The sequence below is a fragment of the Telmatherina bonti genome, assembly GCF_933228915.1.
Source record: "Telmatherina bonti genome assembly, chromosome: 16".
Lineage (NCBI taxonomy): Eukaryota > Metazoa > Chordata > Actinopteri > Atheriniformes > Telmatherinidae > Telmatherina > Telmatherina bonti.
The window spans coordinates 11,507,961-11,530,111 of NC_136614.1; the positions used below are offsets into that span (position 1 = coordinate 11,507,961).

Below are 22,151 nucleotides of genomic sequence, written 5' to 3' on the forward strand. Positions count from 1 at the left end.
AGATCATTAATGCCCAGGTTTCGTAGTGTGACCTTTATCGGAGCAAAGCTCTCCACGAATACAGAGCAGCAAACATTTTCAGAAAGCTCCCCGTCACAGTGGAGTATGCACGTTTTTGCAAGAATTTATTGATTTTACCTGCATTTCATGCCTCCTTGTGTACGTTAAAGAAGATGGGTGATCAGATATAAGACAGGAAATGAAGATGGTTTTATTTTTAGATGAGTAAAAGTCACAACTGAGAAGAGGAAATAATAATGAGTCCCTTTCGGGTGGTCTGGGGGAGTGTCAGTGAAATGAGGAGGAAGGAGTTGATGAAGAGGAGTAAGGAGAAGTTTCAGCGTGTCAGGATCCAGCAGGAAGACGGATGTGGGCATGCAGGGCTCGCTCCATCCCCACAGAGGCTGCTGTAATCTGGGACACGTGTCTCACAAGGCCTGCTGGTCGCACAGAGGCCGAGTGATTCATCTTAGTTAGGGAGCTGTCCGAGCGACTCTCGGCGGACCGCAACACATAATCCTACACACAACGTTATGGGAGCCGGAACACACACACAAACTAAACATTTCATGACCTTTGTGTTGGTTTACCTCTGCTGTCTCAGAGTCCTGACTTATGGTGGATTAGACTTTGACCCTGTCGACACGACACTTCAAATGCATGTTAATAAGCACTTAATTAATAAACCATAACTTCATGCAAACTCTGGGAACTACAAATTATAAATTCTCTTTTTTAGATTAATTTTCTGTGAATTGATGGTTTCTTTCACCCTCAAATCAATTACACCAATAAATAAACAGGTTTTCTCGATTATGATTAAAGCTGGGGTAGGTAATGTTGCTCAGAGACTTTTTATTTTACTCTGGGTGAAGTGGTTCCTTGCTCTGATAGTAGTCTATACATTCTGTAACCATGAACGATAAGATATATAGTTAGACCCCTCAGTTTACTGTAAATCTGTAAAAACTCTGACCAATCCAAACGTTTGGACTGAATTGAAGTTGTTCATTTCTTATATTCCATAAGTTTCTTCTCCCGGCTCCCCTCCTCCCCCTCCAGCAGCGCATACCTGATAGCCACACCCTGCATATAAACAGCGTGTTAGGATGAAAGTACAAAGTAGTGAAGAAGAAACTCGGAAGGCAAGCATGGCTGAGAAAATGCAGGAAGGATTTCCCGACCCGGCTCGGTTTATTTGCCTCCTCCTGCTAAACAGCTGAGGAAGAGAAAATCGTTGGTGGAAAAAGCTACGAATAAAAAAGCCTCGGATCACGCAAAGAGCAAAACCAGAGGGGGAGGAGCCAAGACAGGGCGCCTCATTCACATCCTGCTAGCTCCCCAACATTACCTACCCCGGCTTTAGGTGTTTCAGTTTTATTTTATGATCGCTAAATGTTTTCGTGCCCTGCGATGGACTGGCGAGCTGTCCAGGGTGTACCCTGCCTTTCGCCCAAAGACTGCTGGGATAGGCTCCAGCTTCCCGCAACCCTTAATCGTACTAAACCGTTAGGAAAATGAATGAATGAATAAAGACTTTTGTTGCACATATTTTTTAAATAAGAGTAGATTTTCTCAAATAAGTGAAGTTGAACACACCGTTTAAGTATATATGGTCATTTAATGAATATTTTTTCCATTTATTGAAAAGAAATTTAAATTTCCAGACATTTTAAATAATTGACATGAGCAAGATTACGTCAATTATTGCTTCTCAATGTCTGTTTTGATTCATTTTTGTTGAATTGTCCAGCCCTAGTCTGGTTTGTTCTGGTGTTTATTGACAGTCACATGATGGGGTTACGCAACATGTTGGAGTCTAGGTGTTTCTGTGAAATGAAACTGTGCTTTTGATGGAGTCAAAATAAAAACAGGAGACCAAACGTAACACAAAAACCTTGAAACTGAGGCAATGGTGTAGTTTTCTTTTCCCTTCTGGTTCCTTTTACTGCTATGGTTTGGCTCCATGTGTCCACTTTTGATGGATCATTTCAAATCAATACAAGCTTGGTCTGAGTCATCACCTTCATCTTGTTTTGACAAGGGTCTTTTCTAGCATAGTGGCGCCTCACATCCACAGAGCAGTTATGACTGAATGGTTTTATTTGCTCCACATGTCACTTCAGTCATCTGAACCCAACAGAATGACTATAAAATTTTACTGTGAGTCAGTGTTTCAATGAAGGAACATTTTTCAGACAAATGGACCTCCGTTCCTCCGGTGGAGCACCAAACTGTTAGCATCAGTGCCAAGGCAGGTGAGAATCGTCTCCCCATCTGCTGTGCTTTCTTTGATAGATGTCTTTAAAACAGGAATTAGGTGCAACATTATTGAAACATGCAACAGTTCATAGAATTGCATCATATAATTTCTTGTATTGAATTTTTTGTTTTTGTCACCTTATCTGATAGTGAAATGGCAACTGGAATTGTACTTTATATAGCGCTTCTCCAGTCATGCCGACCGCTCAAAGCCCTTTACATGACTTGTCACATTCACCCATTAACACACACACTCTTACCTTAGCATAAAAGTGCATAAAACTGCAGTGGCTGCAAAACATGTTAAATCTCCATAGACTCCCACGTTAAAAAGACCAACTTCACAGCAGAAATAAACATGTTTACAGCCTGGTTCAAAAATCCATTTTAGGTTTAATATGTCAGGTTTGCCTTCATGACAACTGTCGGGGGAGTGAAGTTTTTTGTAATTTGCCCGTTTAAAAGTAATTTGATCTTGAAATTTTGCATTTAGGGGCGTGTCCTTTTGATTGACAGGTACCCGATCTACCGCTTCAAGTAAGAAGAATGTAGAAAAACCGCGGTTTTTAGTCGGTTAACAACGTGACTTAGCTTTAGCCCGCTTACCTCCGTTAGCTGGTTAGCTCCTGTTATCTCCTGTTATCTCCGGGTTAGCTCTTGGCTACAGGATGCTCAGAGTTCGCTCGATGTCAATCATCCCCCATGACGCTCACAGCCCCCCTCTCAGCTCCACCTCTTTGCCCATATTTGTATTTTCTGGGTGAGAGGACACGCATGCCCCTGCCAAGATGGCGATGGTAGGAACTGCCCGCCGAGCTTCAATTCAGCTCTTCAGAAACCTATGGGTCACGTTACGGAGGCTCTGTCCATCTTTTTATTTACCTTCGATGATCATACCACTCACTCATCGGCGGGCAACTTGGGGTTCAGTGTCTTACCCAAGGACACTTTGGCACATAGTCCGGGGAAGTCGATCTCCCAACTTTATAGTTGAAAGACAATTGCTCTTCCTCTTGAGCTACAGCCGCCTGTAGCTGACGGTTCAGCCGCCGGTCGCTGATGGTCAAGCCAACAATCGGCTGGATGTCCAGAGCCAGTTCTCAGGTTCTGTGTCACGTCTTTGCTGGATTTCTCCACAAAATGTTGAAGATGCAGAGAAACACCAACTTCTCAGCTCTTCCTGCTTTATGAATCATCTACCTTCTTTCTTTCTGAACTGAAGTAGATGCATTAAATCGTCTCTTTGCAACAAAATTCTGTCACTGCTTCTTTTCTTCATGGTTAAATGCTCTTCGTCATCTGATGTCTTCAGAAACATGAGGCGCCATCAGCTGATTTATCTGCTAATCAGGATGAACTGAACGATGGCAGTAAATCTCGCTAAAAGATATTAGTTCAGAAGTAGCGAGGTGTGAAATGTGATTATCAACATCAGCCTTTACTAATGACAAAAGCTTCACGTTTGGCAAGCGTACTCTTCAGGTTCTGTGTGATTCTGGTGCTTATTTCAGCTTGTTGTCAGTTTGCTTGATGGCTTTGGACACAGGCTGTGTTTAATTCATTCGCTTTTGCGTCCCTGGGAGTATTTTTATTCTCTCCCTCAGTGTGCTTCCAGCATTATTAAAGGCATTAATCTCTGGCATCTGATGCCTTGTTACGACACGGTCCTGCTTCTACAGTGCAGCTCGGTGTCACCATGGTAGTCTGGAAGTACTTCATCTTGAAAATGATGTAGGTTATCGTTGTTTAGTTGTCTTGCGTTCCTTCTAATACTCACATCCTCATCGCTGTACGTCAGAGTTGATTACAAGCTTGATAACGTCTGTGGAATTTCAACGTTATCTTTTATTTAATGGAGGAAACACATTCATCAAGACACACTTTATTTTGCCTTTAGGTGCAGCAGTTTTATGAAAGGTTATAGAACAAATCGGCCACTGTTCTGTGTGAGATTTTCAATCCTTTCACTGGTGGGTTACATCCACTTGCAGTCTTCTAAACTGCAGGTGCATTGCAGCAAACATTAGCATGCTGCCTCCAAGTTTAGCTTGTAATTAATTCTGTGTGCACCATTTAATGTATGGATGGCTAAAGGTAAAGGGGACTGTGTTACCTTGCAGGATGAAGGGAATGAAGGTGTGTTCAGGTTGGAAATGTTTCATAGTCTTTTTTTTTTTTTCGCATCTTTTTCAACGCTTGTCTTTTTAGGGATTTCCAACAACAAAGCGACTTGATTAATTCTTGAAAATGTTCTCTGGTTTAGACCCAAAACCACTTCATGCAGGCCAATTTGCTCCTTTTAAACCATTACCACTGGGATTTTTTGTGATAACAATAATTTATTTTGTTTTTATGAATGCTTCACCAGTTCATCATGTAAACCAGGAACTCTGTTTAGATTTCCTCTCTTTTTAACGTGACATAAACGACAACAGAACATGTGAAGAGGAGGAAAGATGAGGGGACGGGATGGAGTCATGTGGTCAACATCGTGGTTTCATGATGTTTTTTAATTTGGAATAATAATTCTGAATTGATATTCTTCTTCGGGTTTACTTGGAAATAGTAATTCTGAGGTGCGGTTCACATGGTAAGCATGTTAATTAGCTTTTTTCTTAATTCTGCTTTAGATCAGTGGGTTGGAAAGGGTTCTGGTTGGACAAAGGTCAGATACTTTTTATTTACAGGAAATACACAAACTCCACTTCTTGCTTCTTGTCTTTTCGGAAATAACATAGGAAACCATGATAAGAACCATTTTCTCTTTGTTTTGATTATAATTTTAAAGCACAAGCTCGACACACGCTAACTAAAACATTATTTTCAGCAGCTGAGAAGGAAGATAAAAGTATTGGAGTGGAAAATGTGTATCATTGTGACAGAACAATGTAACAAACCTGTGCAGAACTAACTTAGAAGCGGTATGAACCTTTACGTAAATCCGTTCGGATCTAAAATGAGAATAAACCAGCCACTAACACCAGAATTAGGTCGAATTCCAATTATCTGTTTACATGGTCAATTTTCATCTGTTTAAAATTAATTTAACTTTTATTCGGAATTTAAGAGGAATTAAATTTCATGTAAACGTGGCAATTGACTGTAGCTGCGTTCCAATTACACCTAGAATTGTTAAAAAATTAAATATCGCAATTTAAAAAAAAAAAGATAATGAAAACATGGAAATACCTCTTTGAAATATTGATGCTCCCCTGAGGTGGTTTTTAGTAGTTTCGATATAGAGGTATATCGCAAAAGTGTAATGGGAACATTTTTTCGCATTTACGTGTCCCTGGACGTGACGTGTCGACCAGTTAACTTCCGGTAAAGATGACGCCGTTTGGAACAAACAGCAAATGTAAGAGTTTTAGAAAAAGAAATTAGAGAAAAAAGCTTCAAAAAGCTGCAGAAAATTTTCCCGCAGCATGTAGAAAACACCAAATTAACGCTACACGACTACGTAAAATCTTGTTTTGCCGGACGAGGAAAATGCAAACTGCAATTGTAGTTCGTCGAAACTAACAAATATCTTTGATTTTGCAAATATTTGCTTTGAATATGCAGCTCGTGACTGTCTTGGCACATGGGATTTTAGATTTCAGTTCTTTCATGTGTTGAGACAGTCTGGCCTTGCAAAGCTTCGCATCTTCTTTCTGTCATTCGGAAGGTGGAACATCTGTTTTTGCCGGAAACCACTTGCTGGTTTTCTTTTTCCTGTGTGAGAAAGTTGTTGAGTTTTTCCGCTCAAACTTCGTACTTTCCCACTCAGCTATTTATCACTGTTACAGTCTCTGCGTCTGTCCAGCAAACAGCCACTGGGGATTTTGGAGGGTTTGTCACCTCAAGATGAAAACTTCAGATCCAAATAAAAACCTCTTGGTTCTCCAGCTCCGTTGCCATAGTTACTAATCTGATGTTTTATTTACTCTTCACACTGAAATGTAACACAGATGTCGAGTGTGGAAAATGTAAAACGAGCAGCGAGAGTCAACAAGAAAGTGAACTCATGACATGTTGACAGTTTAAATTCGCTTTCAGTGACACTTGCATACAGAGTGCATAGATCAGAGCATTTCTGACAGGTGTATGAGAAAACCACGTCTCTGTTTCTTCTGCCCGGGTCGGCTGACAGTGACCTCTCCCTGCCTCGAAATTTTGAAGAAAAGTTGAAGAGTTAACAGACTGTTTTTGACAAGAACCCTCGAGAGGTTTCCTTCTGGTGGTCTTCCCTGCTGCCCCCATCTCACTGCTGCCTGCAGCATATATAAACCCGCACCACCTATGAGTTTATCTGTGTTTAAGACACTGCAGGGAACTTTGTACTTTGTGTGTGGAGTGAAGCATCTTTTAAATCCAAATCTCAAACATTTCTTTGCCTTTTGGATGGTTTGAATCCCAGAAGTGCTTTGGGTTACTGGCATTTATTTGCACAGACGTGCCGTCAACCTTCCTGAAAACTGGATAAAAGACACCAGAGATATTACACGACAGATAAAATTATAACAACCAAGCTTCATAAACGTAACAGGTTGAGTGCCACGTGAATTTGGCTAACACATTAGCATCTATATTAACAGATAAAGTAAAGCAGACATATCTTATTGACCACATTAAACAAATAAGGGGTTCAATTGAATCATGAGTCCCAAGGGATTATTTCCTTGACATCATACTGCTGCAAACGTTTTCTTTCTTGTCGCTGCTTTAAAGACGCGTTATGTAACTTTCTGACCTTAAAACTCCACGTCTCAGACTTGTTTGATGACACAGTGACATCTATCATGTGCGTTTCTAGAGCCGCTGCTGCCCAGCAGCGTCCCGAGGCTGAGAAACCAACACCATACAACTTTTACATCCGGGACACGATGTGACAGTGCAGCACAGTTTCGCGTCACGTTATAATAACTTGCTGTTTTGAACATGCAATGTTGTTGATTCAGCAAAGAGACGCAAAAAGATTTAAATAGAGAAAGAGACAAAACAAGTAATCGTAAGATTGTTTTTTTCTGGCTGCAGAGAGCTAACAGGTCACTAACTAAATATCGGCAATACTCAGGATTAGCGATTTAAATCGAATTGGCACCAAAAACATGGTTACAAATCGAACATCAAGCATATCGTCCCAGCCATACTTTATATGGTGATTATTTAATCTCAAAACAATCATTCATTCATTTTTTTTTTTTTTTTTTTTTAACTGCATAAACACCATATGACTGTTGGTGCAGCCATGATGAAGGCCGTTCCAAACGAGCTGGAAGATGCAACACATCGCCGTCTCCATCTTCAAAACGCTCAAATGTGCAGCAGTCATGTGTGCAAGCTGTTCGGGCTTTAAGGCTCGTGGTCATCATTAGCTGCGTTCCCATCTCCCCTGGAACTGCGAAAAACCTAAATATCACAATAAAAAACTGGTTGAGGAAACACCTACATTTCTGATAAACTTCTCTGGTTTTTATTGGAGGAACATGAAATTCAGAGGAAAATAACTGAATCCATTCAATAGAAATATGGGCGCTATTTACTCTTATTAAATTCAAACAACTAATCTGTTTTATATCATGAGCAATTGTAGCATTTGATTGAACCTTATTTAAAGTAGTTTAAAGTAACATTACACTGTAAGAAGTTGTCTTTTGTAGGACACCCTCAGTGCAGGTCCCAGTTTCAAGTTTATTTGCTCTCCTTTTCAGCCTGAATATTCATGAAGTTATTTCAAGCAACAGCAGACTCCTGCAGTTGGCTCCAAATTGAACTGAGGGTTACTTGAGATTATATTTAAAAAAAACAAAAAATTAAATAAAAAAATGTAACTTTAGCACTTCAAAAGTGTGCAAACTGATGTCAGCTCACTTCAACACATGTTTCATCCTGAAAGACAGCAAAGGGATGAAGAAGATCAAACATGAGTGGGTCCAGCTTTCTTTGGATAAGATGACTGACTCACTGCTGCTGTTTGGGGGGTTTTTTTTCCTTCGTTTTTTTCTTTTAAGTTCGACTTTTTCGACTCATGTGAGTTCAGAATCATTAAAATGTCAAAATCTCATCACTTTTCTCTCCATGATTTCTCTTTATTTTTGAGCTGCATGGACACAAAGCTGCAAATCTTATATAACAGCTGATCAGCTCTGTTAAAGCAGCTTGAATCTCTGAATAATTTAAAAAAAAAAAAAAAAAAAAAAGGATTCAGATCACTTTGATCAGTTTTATTTAACTGTATTCAAGCTGATTCCTTTAAAGGTTTTTTTTATATTTACATCACACTTCTCAATGTTATTATTTATCTGTTTAATATTTTGATGTTATACCTCTTGATTCTTCATACTCTTGGCATCCAGTGTGAGCAGTAAAGTAAGGATTTCATTGTACATGGAAACATGTTCCTTAACTGTGCATATGACAATAAAAGCTTTGAATCTTGTAAAATAATCTTCTTTCTAAAACATTATATAAAAAAAAGTAAAATGCATGATAAAATAACACAGGAGGGCATAAAAAGAATCAAATCTTACAGGTTTTAACCTTCATTTTTAGCGGTATTGCTGCTGTCACATGTTCGTTTATTGAGACGTTTTGTCTCTTCTTCTTGTCTTTCTGTCTCAGGTGTTTCGTAGGAAGGCAGTGGAGTTGGGCGAGAAGCTGCTGCCGGCCTTCAGAACGTCCACCGGGATTCCCTGGGCTCTGCTCAACCTCAAGAGGTGCAACTCTCACACACTTTGCTCTGCCTTTGTCTCGCAGCAGTCCACCGCGGTGGTATTTGAGGCAGCCGGTCTGTTTTGATGGTTGGATGCTTTAAAGAGCTGCGTGTTGTGCGGCTCGGTGTGCGCCTGGAAGAAACAAGCTCTCTCTTCTCTGCTTGCTCACGCTCAGATGTTTTTGCGTGACAGAAAAGCTTTGCCAGACACAAGCCATTTTGTCCCTGAGTGCTCTTACAAGGTTATAAACCGAAGGCGGCCTTTATTATGAACTGTGAAACACCATCAGGGGAATGCCACAGGATTCAGCTGCCACACACACACACACACAACAGAGGTTGGAGATGGAAATGTGATGCCATCTTTTGTTAAAGTCCTTTGCCAAAGATTTATTTTCATTTGTTAGTTTGTTTCTTACAGAGATTTAATCTGAATGGTGTCAGTATGATTGTCAACCTTGGTTTATTATCTAAAAACAAATATCTGCATGCAAGGTTTGGACAGTGGCCTGTCTGTGTGGAGTTTGCATGTTCTCCCGTGTTTGCGTGGGTTTTTTCCGGGGGCTTCCTCTCTCCGTCCAAAGACATGTATGTTAGGTTGGTTGGTTACTCTAGATTGCACATAGAAGTGAGTGTAACTGTGAGTGGTTGTTTGTCTCTGTGTGGCCCTGCGATGGACTGGCGAGCTGTCCAGGGTGTACCCTGCCTTTTTCCCCAAAGACTGTTGGGATAGGCTCCAGCTTCCCCGTGCCCCTTCATCGGACTAAGCGGTTTGGATAATGAATGGATGGAATATCTGCATCTTAAAAGCCTGATATCAATAGCTGTAATCCACAGTCCTGCAAGTTTTACACGTATCCCTGCTCAGACACACCTGACTCAAATTAAATAGGTCATTTCTACAGAACTTAATTGGCTGTTGGGTCTATTTTATGTGAGCCAGGTGTGTTGGAGCAGAGATACAGAGAAAACCTGTAGGACAGCGTCCATCAAGGACTGACTTTGGACACTCCTGCTGTAATTGATTACCAAGCGGCTACACTTGGAAGCCTTAAACATAAAGGTCAGAATACCGTACATATGGGCCTTTAAAGCAACATTAACGGATTTTAGCAGATTGTCCACAATGTGTCGCCACCTAGCGTAAGCTAAAGGCCCATTACTGTACATTAATGGAGACATCCATGTCAAACGTTGTCATATGTAACCACCTTCAGACTTCCCATGTGATTTTTACTTTGCCATAGTTGTTAAGTCATTTTATCCACCAGTGGGCAGTTCAGTAGTAAATATAAAAACTATTACGTTGCTGTTCTCCATTCCTACAATCTACATACGTTGCTTTTAATTCAGGGGTTTCTGTGTTGTCTTCTTCCTGTTCCTCTTCTCAGGTTTGTTCCTTTTGCTGGTTACGGGTCAGCTGTACAATATTACCCCTGCATTTTCCGGCAGCATTGTTCTCTGCCTCAAGTGACAGAAAGCTAAGCCTTTAGAAAACGGACCAAATTACCCATGTTCCCTTTGCAGGAGACGCACAAAACTGTACAAATGTCTGTGTAATCGTCTTCTGCATCCGACATATAGAGACCTTAATTCAGCATCATCTTACATCCTTTCTCTTCTCTGAACTCTCTCCACCCAATAAAAGTCAGTCCTTCACACTGACCCTTGTCTCTTGCTAAGTCACTTCTCTCCTTCTCTTCATTACTTCCTCTGTTCTGTTTTGTGCATCAATTTAGCTAGTGTGTTGATATCCAGTTGCTAGCATGTGACGCAATGCCGTAAGACAAAATGCAGCAGTAAAGTGATTCTGCAGGGCGGACAAAAACATTTATAAAGTGCAGGTTCTCAGGCTGGGGATGCTGCAGGGCAATGATGGCTCCAAGAAAGCACGTCAGTCGTGTTTCTTTCAAATCTGCTGCAGGAGGCAAGAACTCAAAGCACGATTAGTTTGCAGAAAAAGGGACAATTTCTAAATGGAAGCTAAGCTAACAGTTACTCAGGCTGAATAGTAATTTTTCATCTGTGTTGCTACGCATCGGTGCTTGCTGCTGGACCAGGAGAATATAGTGGCAACCTCCGGCAGTTAAAAGTGAAGACTATGCGGAAGATTCAGAAAATCCCCCTTCATCCACTAGGGGGCTCAAAAACAGAGCAAATCTCCAAAGACTCCCATGTTAAAAAGACCAACTTCACAGCAGAAATAAACATGTTTACAGCCTGGTATAAAAATCCATTTTTGGTTTAATAGGTCAGGTTTACCTTCATGACAACTGTGGGAGTGCATTTTTTCCTAACTCCTTTGTTTAGAAGTTTTCTCGTCTCTAAATTCAGAATTTTTAGGGTCGTGTCCTTTTGATTGACAGGTACCCGATCTCCCGCTTTATGAAAGGAGTGATGTAAAACAACCGTGGTTTTTAACTGGTTAACAGCATGACTTTGCTTGAACCCCCTTACGGATAGCTCTTAGCTACAGGCAGGTCGGAGTTTGCTAGATGTCAGTAATCCACCCCCACGATCACACCCTCTCAGCTCCACCTCTTTGCCCTTTTTTTTTTTTTTTGTCTGGGAGAGACTACACGTTTGTCACTGCCAAGATGGTGACGGTGGGAACCACCCAATGAGCTTCAATTCAGCTCTTCAGAAACCTACGTCGCAAATGCTCCGTCCATATTTTCTATACAGTTTATGAGTAGAACAGTAGAAGTTTATGGACAAGCCCAAAGAGGCTGAAAGCACATCCACACATTTAGCTCTGATTTTTACTCCACAGAAGCCAAATGATGCAGATGATCACAATCCAGCACCAACTGATGTTCGTAAACAGCAGAAATGATCAGCCAGTCAAATTTCCTTACTTTTTCTGCTTGATTTTATTTATGAGGTGCTTTTTAAGCTCTGTTATCTTTATTTTTATTCAAAATATTTTAAATATGTTCTGTCGTATGTAGCCTATAGCTTGTCTTCCAGTCACAATTACAATAATCGTATAAGTAAATGTGAATGGATAGCTATGACTCAACAAGGTCCTATCACCAGCTCCTCCACATGTTGAAATATCCTCATCAATATTTTATTATAGCATAAAGCCCTGCAGACATTGTATACGCTGCTTCTGTATAATAACAAGTTCTGTGTATGTGAGGAAAATAATAAACAGTCAAAAAAAATGTTAATATTTTAAAGGTACCAACCATTTACCAAATAGAAATATCTCATTTCCGAGATACGTCTCCTTCATAAAGGCATCTGCTGTTTGGATGCATGTACTGAAAATGCTTGCATTTTTAATAAACTGCACACATACGACTGCCACCGTGTTTCACTCTCATCATCATCATTCACCTGCTCGACGCACGGGGCCAGGAAGAGCTTTTTTCCACTTCAGTTTTTTTCTCCATCTCTTTCCCCTGAGACTCAACCCTCTGCTGTTTGTCAGCTGTTAATTAAAAGGCAGGTTGTCATGACGATAAATGTGCTGAAACAAATTAATTTTCCTACTATCTATATGGGTGGATGGACTCTGCCTCCCCCTTGTCCTTCTCCCTGAAGGCAGGGACACCCCAGGGGGAGACAGTTAGCATGTTTGGTGTGTTTGCATGTGCATTCACATGCAGGTGCTTTTCATTCTCCAGAGACCTGAGCAGATTGCTGATGATGATCTTACCTGCATGACTGAGCTAGGATAGCTTGAAGGTACATGCACACTCACAGTTGGAAAACATGCAATCTCATGCTACACTTACAATCACACACACACACACACACACACACACACAACTCCAGATAGCACACTAAAACTTTGTGTTTTTGTCATGTAAAAGTTTAACCAGAGAGAATGACCAAAGAGTTTGATAAAAACATGAACATGCAGGGTTTTAAAGTCTAATTTAGGATTCTAAAAACCCAATAAGACAGTAAAATGTCTGAATAAAAATAAATTCAAGTGCACTTCGATTAAGCAAGCTTTGGTTTCCTTTTGATATTTTTGGTATTTAAAGATTTTGACATCTTTTAAAATGGTCTCAAAAAGCAGATTTTTAAGGCTTTCAGAGTTTTTCTTTGGACTTTGGCTGCTTTTTCTCTCACTTTCACCAGAAAATCACAGACGCTTTAGCAAAGAATTGATTTTTGACTGTATCTTTAGGGACTTGTTACTTGAAGCGACCCACTAAGATACATGTTTTTTTCCAGTTTCTTTTAGTTGCATCTATCAAAAATATCTTTTGACAAAAAATATGGCATCTAAAGAGCTGTTTGCTGAAAATTTGGCATATCTCAGCAAGATGAGCAGTGTTAGCATTTGGACACAACATACAAAGGATTATTGGCACTAAAAAAACATTTCTACAGTAGACAAAATGTATTTAAATTTGACACCGTCCAAAGACATGCATGTTAGGTTAATTGGTTACTCTAAATTGCCCTTAGGAGTGAGTGTGAGTGTGGGTGGTGGTTGTTTGTCTCTGTGTGGCCCTGCGATGGACTGGCGAGCTGTCCAGGGTGTACCCTGCCCTCGCCCAAAGACAGCTGGGATAGGCTCCAGCTTCCCTGCAACCCTGCACTGGATTAAGTAGTTTAGAAAATGAATGAATGAATAATCATAATTGATTAGATTTTTATGGGACATTAAGACACTCATAGATTCACATTTAATTTACCGTTCATTCAAGCAGCATTTATACTGGGTGTTGGCAGGATGCATGTGCACCAACACTGTTCTGGTTAGGGCTGGGCAATATGATGTATATATCATTTGGATGGTTAAAAATGTCTATTGTTTCATATGAGGCTCTATTGTTTACGCCATGATGAGGTGCTTTACAGCTGAACTTTAAACCAAGATGCGCTTTACGGCATGCATAAACAACTTAAACAAACATGGAGGAAGACTGTAGCTGACGTGTTTCAGAGCAGGATAATTCACTAAAAGATGACCAGCCAACCAAAACTGATGAGCTTGTTCCTAAAAGAGGAAATTTCTGTCACATGGAGGCGGTTTGGATATAAAAAGACCAACATGGAACCGACAACAGACTAGCTCACAGTCCCAACAACGGACTCCGACACAACTAACTCATTTTATCACCTGCTCAATAATCAGGATAAAGAATACAGAATAAAGAATAGAGTCAACGAGCAAAAGCAGCGTCAAGTGGAGGCGAAAGCTCATAATAAACTCCAGATGTAAACGCTGCAGCAGGTATTTACCTGTGGAACGTCATACGGCCAGAGTTCCCCCAGATGGAAGGAGATCCCTGCTGCTGTTGCCAAGAACATCTGACACATAACTGATGACTGACACAACATCACACAATTTTAGATCATTATGGGGATATAAAATGAGCTATATCGGGATATGAGATGTTGGTTATAGCACCCAGCCCTAGTTCTGGTTATTTGACAACCTTCTCTACCTCCCGCGCTGCTGCTTCAAAGACAAGAAGGAACAAAACCAACACTCGTCTGTTATTTCTGAAGAATCCTCATCCTCTCTATGGAAGAGAGTCAAGAAACCATAATGATGGCTAATTGAGCATCTGTCTTGCATCCTGTCTCTTTGAGCTCTCTTCAGCCAGTAAAAGTCATATTTCTTGTCAAATCCCTTGCTCTGACGCTTTATTTCTTTTCTTCACTTCCTCTGACAATGTCACGTTGTGTTTCCTTTCTGAATCATTTATTACAGCCAGTGTGTTGGTTTTCAGTCTTTGAGCGTGATGTGGTGAACAAAAGGCTAATGTGATGCTCCGGGCAATGTTTAAGACCATCAAAATGAGTAGGAAAAGCAGAGTTTTGAGGTTGTGAAGTAACATGATGTTGCTTTAAGGAAGGCAAATGGAGGAGTGAAGCTGAAAAGTACTGAAGAAAAGAGGGATGGCTCAAAAAAACCATGACAAAAACCTCTCGTCTTGTCCATAGATGCTTCCCTTCATATGACAGGTTAGACAAAACCATAGTGAGAGGAGATTAAATCACTTTTAAACTAAATATTGAGCCAGTTTAAAATAAATCAAACAAAACAAGATATGTGTTGGTGCAGTGGTATCACCCAAGTAACCTTGACCTAGACTAAAACTGAATAAATCACACAGGTACACTTCCCTTCATCGTCATCTCTTCTCGCTGCTTTAGTCTCTATTCCTTCCTTCTGTTTCATTTAGTTTCCTTCTGTCTTTAACTCTTCTTCTTCATCCTACTTTTCTGTACTTTTTGTCCTTTCTGTCTCCATCCATCTTACCTGAGGTGAACGATTGTCTCCCTCTGTTCCAGGACACGCTTCTGTAGGTCCACTCTGCTCCGTGGCCTGCTTCTCTTTATTCCCTCTTGGTATTGTTTCCTCACTCTTTCCTGCAGCTGTCTGCAGAGCCTGAAGATGAGCCACAAGAAACAAGGCCGGACCTCACAACGTGTTATCGCTTCTGCAACAAGTAAACCTGCCGTCATTCTACAACACAACATAAACGCTGTTTCCCAGCTAGTGTCTCAGCGACTTTTCCCCATGGAGTTGTGGGTTTGTAGTTTTTCCACACAAATTAATGAGTCGCCCAGTGAAGTTCCAGGGGGAAGAAAGTGTCTTCGTGTTTTTAAATTCATTTCTAAAGACGAGATCTTCGTAATGAGTGCAAAGCATGTTAAAACACCCTTTTGCTTCATGCTTGTTTTTGAGGATTATGGAAATCAGAAGTCTCTTGTGATTGTCGGCTTAAATGTGGTTCTTAAACATGCTGTTGGATCTTTAAAGAATAAACAAACACCAGGCTGCAAGTGAGTGTTCTGCTGCCCTTTGCGAGCAAAGCTTTCAGGCTGGTTTTAGATCTGAAATGAGCTCCATTGCACCTATGACTGCACCTAACAGGTTTCTGGATCATGTTCAACATCACTGCAAAACTATACCTAAAATAATCCTGAATGCATCTCAAGTCAAATAGGAGCTGATTGAAGATTTCCCAGTTTTTTTTTTAGCTATATTTCTAAAATATCCTGGAAGCAAACAGTAGCTGTGTTTCCATTTGTTTATTGCAAAATAAAAGCAATTGAGTTTCAAGAAACAGTAATTGCAATTTGCTGGTGTTTCCATTGACCGTTTTTAGCCCAGTAGCCTCAGGTCTTATAAAATCTTGTCTGACTGAATTGCAGCTTCTGAAAGGTAGCCATAAAGCATTATTTTGGGGTTTTCTAATTCCTGCTGAGAATTTGCCATGGCATTTCCTTTTCTAATTTATTGGAAAACTCTGAAAGCCATTTGTTCCACACTGTCTTTCCTGGGAATAAAATGGCCACATGACCCCCTATGTCACATCCGGGAATACGTAAATGTGACTTTTATATGAAAACATCCGAAAAACCACCTCATGTTTCCTTTAAATGTAGCTGTTTTCATTGGCATTTTGATTTTGAGCAATTCTAGGTGTCATGGAAGCACACCTATTGTTGCTGTTCTATGCTGAAGAAGTTTTTGGTTTTTTTTATCATATGAAATTAGACGAAGTCAACTCTTTGTACAGTATAAAAGCAGGGAAGCCTGCTTTAGTTTCACCTCGAGTTGGCAAATGCAACTCTGAGAATGTTGTTGTTCACACACTTGCTTTTTACTGGACAATTTGGGGTTGCATTAGAGAAACCAGGCTGGATAGAGTTTCCAATTCGTTGGGTTTAAAGCAAGAAACATGCTAATAGTATATTGAATATTAGTTGGTTGTTGTATTTTGTCAAACTTACCGTACTGGTTAGTGGGCAATAAATAAAACAGCTGAGCCAACCAGGGCGTCTGATAGGAGGACAAAATATCCCATCAGCACATTCTCCTCGCTGTTTGTCCTTCATCTTCCTCTGGGCTTAGACATAATGGTCTAGAGCAATGGTTCTGAACCTTTTATCAGCACAGTACCCCTTGTAAGAGAAATTTCAGCCAAGTACCCCCACCACTGCAAAGTCCTTTTGGTTGAGAAAGAAACATGAAAGCAGCACTTTGTCATTTGTGTTTAGTATATTAAACTTTAACCATGCAAAACAATGGCAATTGTTTTGTACATCTCTACTACGCTTCAACCAGGACTCCATCATTTGCGTTGTCAAGGCAACAGTGACTGACGGATACGATTTGGCTCGTAACGCGTTGGGATTAAATTCATGTCTGAATGTGGGATTTTGGGAGGAATAAAATGGTGTCAGTCTAAATGTAAATTCAGTTTATGGTTGTACACTTACATTTATTGAAATATATTTTATATTATTTTATTTCATTAAAGGATGTTTTAAAGAAAACATTAAAAGATACATTTTCAAACAAATTCACATACCCCCGAGAATGCCTTGAAGTTCGCGTACCCCCATTTGAGAAACAGTGGTCTAGAACTTGTTTCTGCTTGTTTTGTATGCATTTACATCATCTTCTAAAATAGTTCTGATCTCTTTCTATTGACAATGATACACATATTCCATTCCGTCTTCTGCCTTCAATACTTTTATCTTCCTTCTCGGCTGCTGAAAATAATGTCTTAGTTAGCTTGTGTCGAGCTCGTGCTTTATAATTATAATCAAAACAAAGAGAAAATGGTTCTTATCATGTGGTTTCCCATGTTATATCCGCAAATATACAACGGTTATCCAACAGTTTCCGGCAAAAACAGATGTTCTATGTTCTGAATGATGGAAAGAAGACGTGAAGCTCTCAAGAAATCTAAAATCTCATGTGCCAAAACAGTCACGAGCTCCATATTCATAACAAATATTCTCAAAATCAAAGATATTTGTTAGTTTCAACAAACTACAATTGCAATTAGCATTTTCCTCGTCTGGCAAAACAAGATTTTACGAGAATTGTGGCTTACGCAAGGTAGCCATGTAGCATTAATTTGGTGTTTTCTACATGCTACGGAGAAGTTTCTGCAGCTTTTTGAAGCTTTTTCCTTGTAGCTGTAGCTGTGACGTAGGAGTAATGCATCATAAAGGTGTGGATAATTTCATATTTGGTCACTGGGTTTGTCTGCAAAATTTTTTATCATTTTTAATGTCGACTTCCTGACCTCATGTCTGGTGAAATCAAATCTTAACACTGCCCCCTAGTGGCAACTCGTATACTGCAGCTGATGAATGTTTAATTTTTCTGCGGATGTAAACAAACAACACTTAAAACAGACGAGAAATGAACAAAGCAGTTGCAATAATCCCTCCCCCGCCCCCCCCAGCAAGTATATTTCAGGCCTTCGACTCACATGATACAGACTTGGATACAGCCACTTTTCCAGAGGAATAAATCTGTCTTGGCCTGTAAAAATACTGATAAGTTTCACTCTTCCTGTCTGACTTTGTCTTCTCTTGTTCTGTGCAAATAAACCTGTTCACCATCATTAACTAGGTAGAAAATTCTGCTGATCCAGCCGGTTAGCGACATATTTAGGCCTCATTTGAAAGCTTTTATCTCCAGGTGGTTGAGAAGTTGCGTCCAGTGAAACAGTCTCCTAAATAAACATTAAGAGCAATATTATTAAAGTTTTCTTCGCTGTAATTCTGTAAGACCTTTTTTTATTGTTGTACTAATGGAAAATAAGACAACTGAAAGAAATAACAAACTTCATCCTGTCTGTGCTCTTAGTGCACATTTTTAATTGTTCTAATATCAGTGTTATAGACATTAAATCCACATATGTTTTTTTTCATCACAGAAAAGCCTGAAAACAGCTTTTCTAACAACTGAATGAAGATGAATTAACCGTGTTGTGAGCTTGTTTACTAGAGCTGGCGTTCTCTAGCATGCTAGCGTTGGACGTGCTTCAGCGCAGCCTGCCATTTTTTGCAAGTCCAACTTACTTTTAGTTGTAGAGTAGTGTGTCTTGCAACGCCTGCTGTCTGGTCTGCTTGCATCACTGCATTTTAACTCCATGCTCACCCTTTCTACCAATCCCTCTTGTGTTCCAGCACCGATCATTATCGTCATCTATCAGACTCTCTGTTCTTCTGGACAGGTTCCTGTCTTTACTGAATTTAGGGAACCTTTAGATGAACAACAGGAAAGGTATTCAGATAAATAAAAAATGCTCATGACATATAAAACTGCTCCTAAAATACATGAAAATATGGATATTGAGCTTTCTAGAATTTATTTAAATAAAAAAAATAATGATAAAACAACACTTTTACTATGTTGTAATGTATTTAGACTCAGTACAGCTACAATAAATACTGCTGATGATACTGAGGCAGCAACCGCTGTAGCCTATTCTCCAGTAAACACACCCAGTAAAAGCACGTTGTTTACAATAAATCTGATGATTTATTGGTTTCTGGCATCATGGGGAAGTCAGCACTTTATGTAAACAACTAACTTTGTTCAGTAAATAATCTCTTTCTTTTAAAGCGAACACCAATCCAAGCTGTGTGGCGAAGCTTGTCGCGAACAACGTTAAGCTTTCACATAACACTGTGTCGCCTCTCCAGGCGTGTTTTAAGGAGGATGAACTTGGATCTGGCTGCTGCATCTTCCTGGATTTTTATGCCAGAGATGTTCCAGAACATAAATGCAAAATATTTAATCTTGAACGTTGAAATGAAAGCTGCAACTATCGAGTACTTTTGGAATCGGGCACTCTGTCAATTATTTCTTCGAGTAATCGAGTACTCTTAACGATTATATATATTTTTTTATGATAATTTGTAAAACAAATACTAGAAACTCAACCAAAGTGAAACTATAAATGTATATTTGTGAAGCTGTTGCATGTGTTGTTACTACCTAATGCATGAGGAAAATGTTTTAAAATATGATACATTTAAAATGTTTTAAAAGTATCACATTTTAAAATGTGCCAACGTGTTTGTGCACGCGCTCAATGTGTTGGGAAGCTATTCTCAACCTATCGCGAATTTCTGTTTCAGGTGCTGCAACATTGACACCTGCTTTACAGCGCACACACACTGCACTACGTTTTCTGCCCTTTTCAGTGTGAAATGGTCCCACACTTGCAACTTTTTCGGTCTTTTCCTCCCCTCTTCTTCATTCTTTGCCATTAGAGACCAAAGTAACGAGGATTTTCAGACAGAAAGCAAACCGCTCGCCGCTGCTGTTGGAAACGTCCGTCATCAGTCCGGATGAAACAGTCAGACTGTACAAACACACCGTAGGCCACAGGTTCTGTTTTTATATATTTCATACATGTTTAGATGTTTTATATGTTTACTGAAACAGTGATGCAGTCCCTCCGAACAGCGCAGTGGGCTGAGAACGCCGCCATGATGCACAAATTAAAATATATCACCACGTGATATTAATTAAACTAAATAATTTGCCTCGATCAATTTTTGTACTCGAGTTACTCGAGTAATCGTTGCAGCCCCAGCTAGAATGAAAGCTGAGGCTGCGACGGGTGTGCTCATTGGATCGGCCATGGTTCTGTGTTTGTACGACGTTATGTCAGTGTTTGTCGGGAGAACACTCACTAGCGAGATCATAAAGAAACATGAAAACAAAAAAGATTGTTCACTTATATTAAATTGACTTCACATCTAGTCTGAAGTGGAGCTTCTATAAAAATCCCTGAATAATGGAAATTGTTTCTTCACATGCAAGCACAAACAATTAATGCTTTATTTAATGGAGGCTTTTCTTCCATGCTGTCCACACTATGAGCAGAATGTTACAGCTTTCCTGTTTAAGGGAAACCGTCGCAGGACTTCACCAGTCTCTCTGTCCTTTCTGACACTTTCTCCCTCTCTGACACACACAAACCCTCATGCACTATTTACCCAGTCATTATCTGCTTTGGCCACGAAACCCCACAGCTCTGTTATTAACATTCAGGCTGATAAAGCCTTTGCAAATCACTGCAACCACGCTGCATACTGACTGGCCTTAATGGGATTCAATTCAATTCAACTTTATTTATATAGCGTCAAATCACGGCAATGCCATCTCAAGACGCTTTACAGACAGAGGGGAAAACATAATGAAGGCCAATTCATAATAGCCTATATAAGGAAACCAACAGATTGAGTTGAGTCCAGCTCAATCTCCCATCCTGAGCAAGCACACTGGCAACAGTGGGAAGGAAAAAACTCCCTTTTAACAGGAAAGAAACCTCCGGCAGAACCCGGCTCAAGGACAGGCAGCCATAAGCCTCTGCTGTGTGGGGGGAAGAGGACAGAAAGACAACAGACAACAGGAACTGCTACTCCCGGCCAGGGAGACCTGCTGAGACAGGAGACATACATGTTAATGATGCAACACTGTTATGGGGGGGGGGGGGGGGGGGGATAAAAGAGAGAGATAAAGAGAAAAAGAAAGAAGCTCAGTGTATCAGGAAATGTCCCTCAGCAGTCTAAACCTATAGCAGCATAACTAAGGGATGCTAACCATCCCTAGCTATAGGACTTATCAAAAAGATAAGTCTTCAGCCTAGTCTTAAAGGTGGGGAGGGTGTCTGCTTCCCTAACACTAACTGGGAGCTTATTCCATAAGAGAGGGCCCTGATAACCAAAGGCTCTGCCTCCTGCTCGGCTCTTTGAGACTCTAGGAACCACAAGTAAGCCTGCAGTCTGCGAACGAAGTACTCTGCTTGGTATATAAGGAACAATGAGATCTTTGATATATAGTGGTGCCTGGTTGTGGAGGGCTTTATATGTAAGGAGAAGGATTTTAAATTCTATTCTAGATTCAACAGGCAGCCAATGAAGAGAGGCTAAAACTGGAGAAATATGATCTCTCATGCTGGTTCTGGTCAGGACTCTGGCTGCAGAATTCTGGATCAGCTGAAGGCTTTTCAGGGCATATTTAGGACAGCCCAGTAATAGAGAGTTACAGTAATCTAGTCTCGAAGTAACAAAAGCGTGAACCAGTTTTTCTGCATCACTCCGAGACAGAATGTCCCTAATTTTGGCTATATTACGTAAATGAAAGAAGGCTGTTTTAGTAACCTGCTTAATATGTGGACCAAAGGACAGGTCAGGGTCAAATATTACTCCAAGGTTTCTCACTGTAGCACTGGAAGCTAAAGTAATGCCATCCAGGTTCATTACAAAACCGGAAAATTTAGCTCTGAGTTTTTCAGATCCAACGAGAATTACTTCAGTCTTATCTGAGTTTAAGAGGAGAAAATTTCTAGACATCCAAGTCTTTATGTCTATGAGACAATGTTGTAGCCTATTGGGCTGATTTGTTTCATCTGGTTTAAAGGATAAGTATAGTTGAGTATCATCTGCA

The 22,151-nt window shown here is 40.2% G+C and overlaps 1 protein-coding gene across 1 annotated transcript in view; it reads left to right on the forward strand.

Moving 5' to 3' along the window:
* man1a1 (mannosidase, alpha, class 1A, member 1) overlaps positions 1 to 22,151 on the forward strand; it is a gene marked incomplete at both ends in the record, with an annotated part of 171,307 nt that overhangs the window by 111,177 nt on the left and 37,979 nt on the right. The window contains one exon of the mRNA XM_079255707.1: positions 8,866 to 8,960. Within this exon, the coding sequence (XP_079111833.1) occupies positions 8,866 to 8,960 (95 nt within the window). The remainder of the gene's footprint in view (positions 1 to 8,865; positions 8,961 to 22,151) is intronic.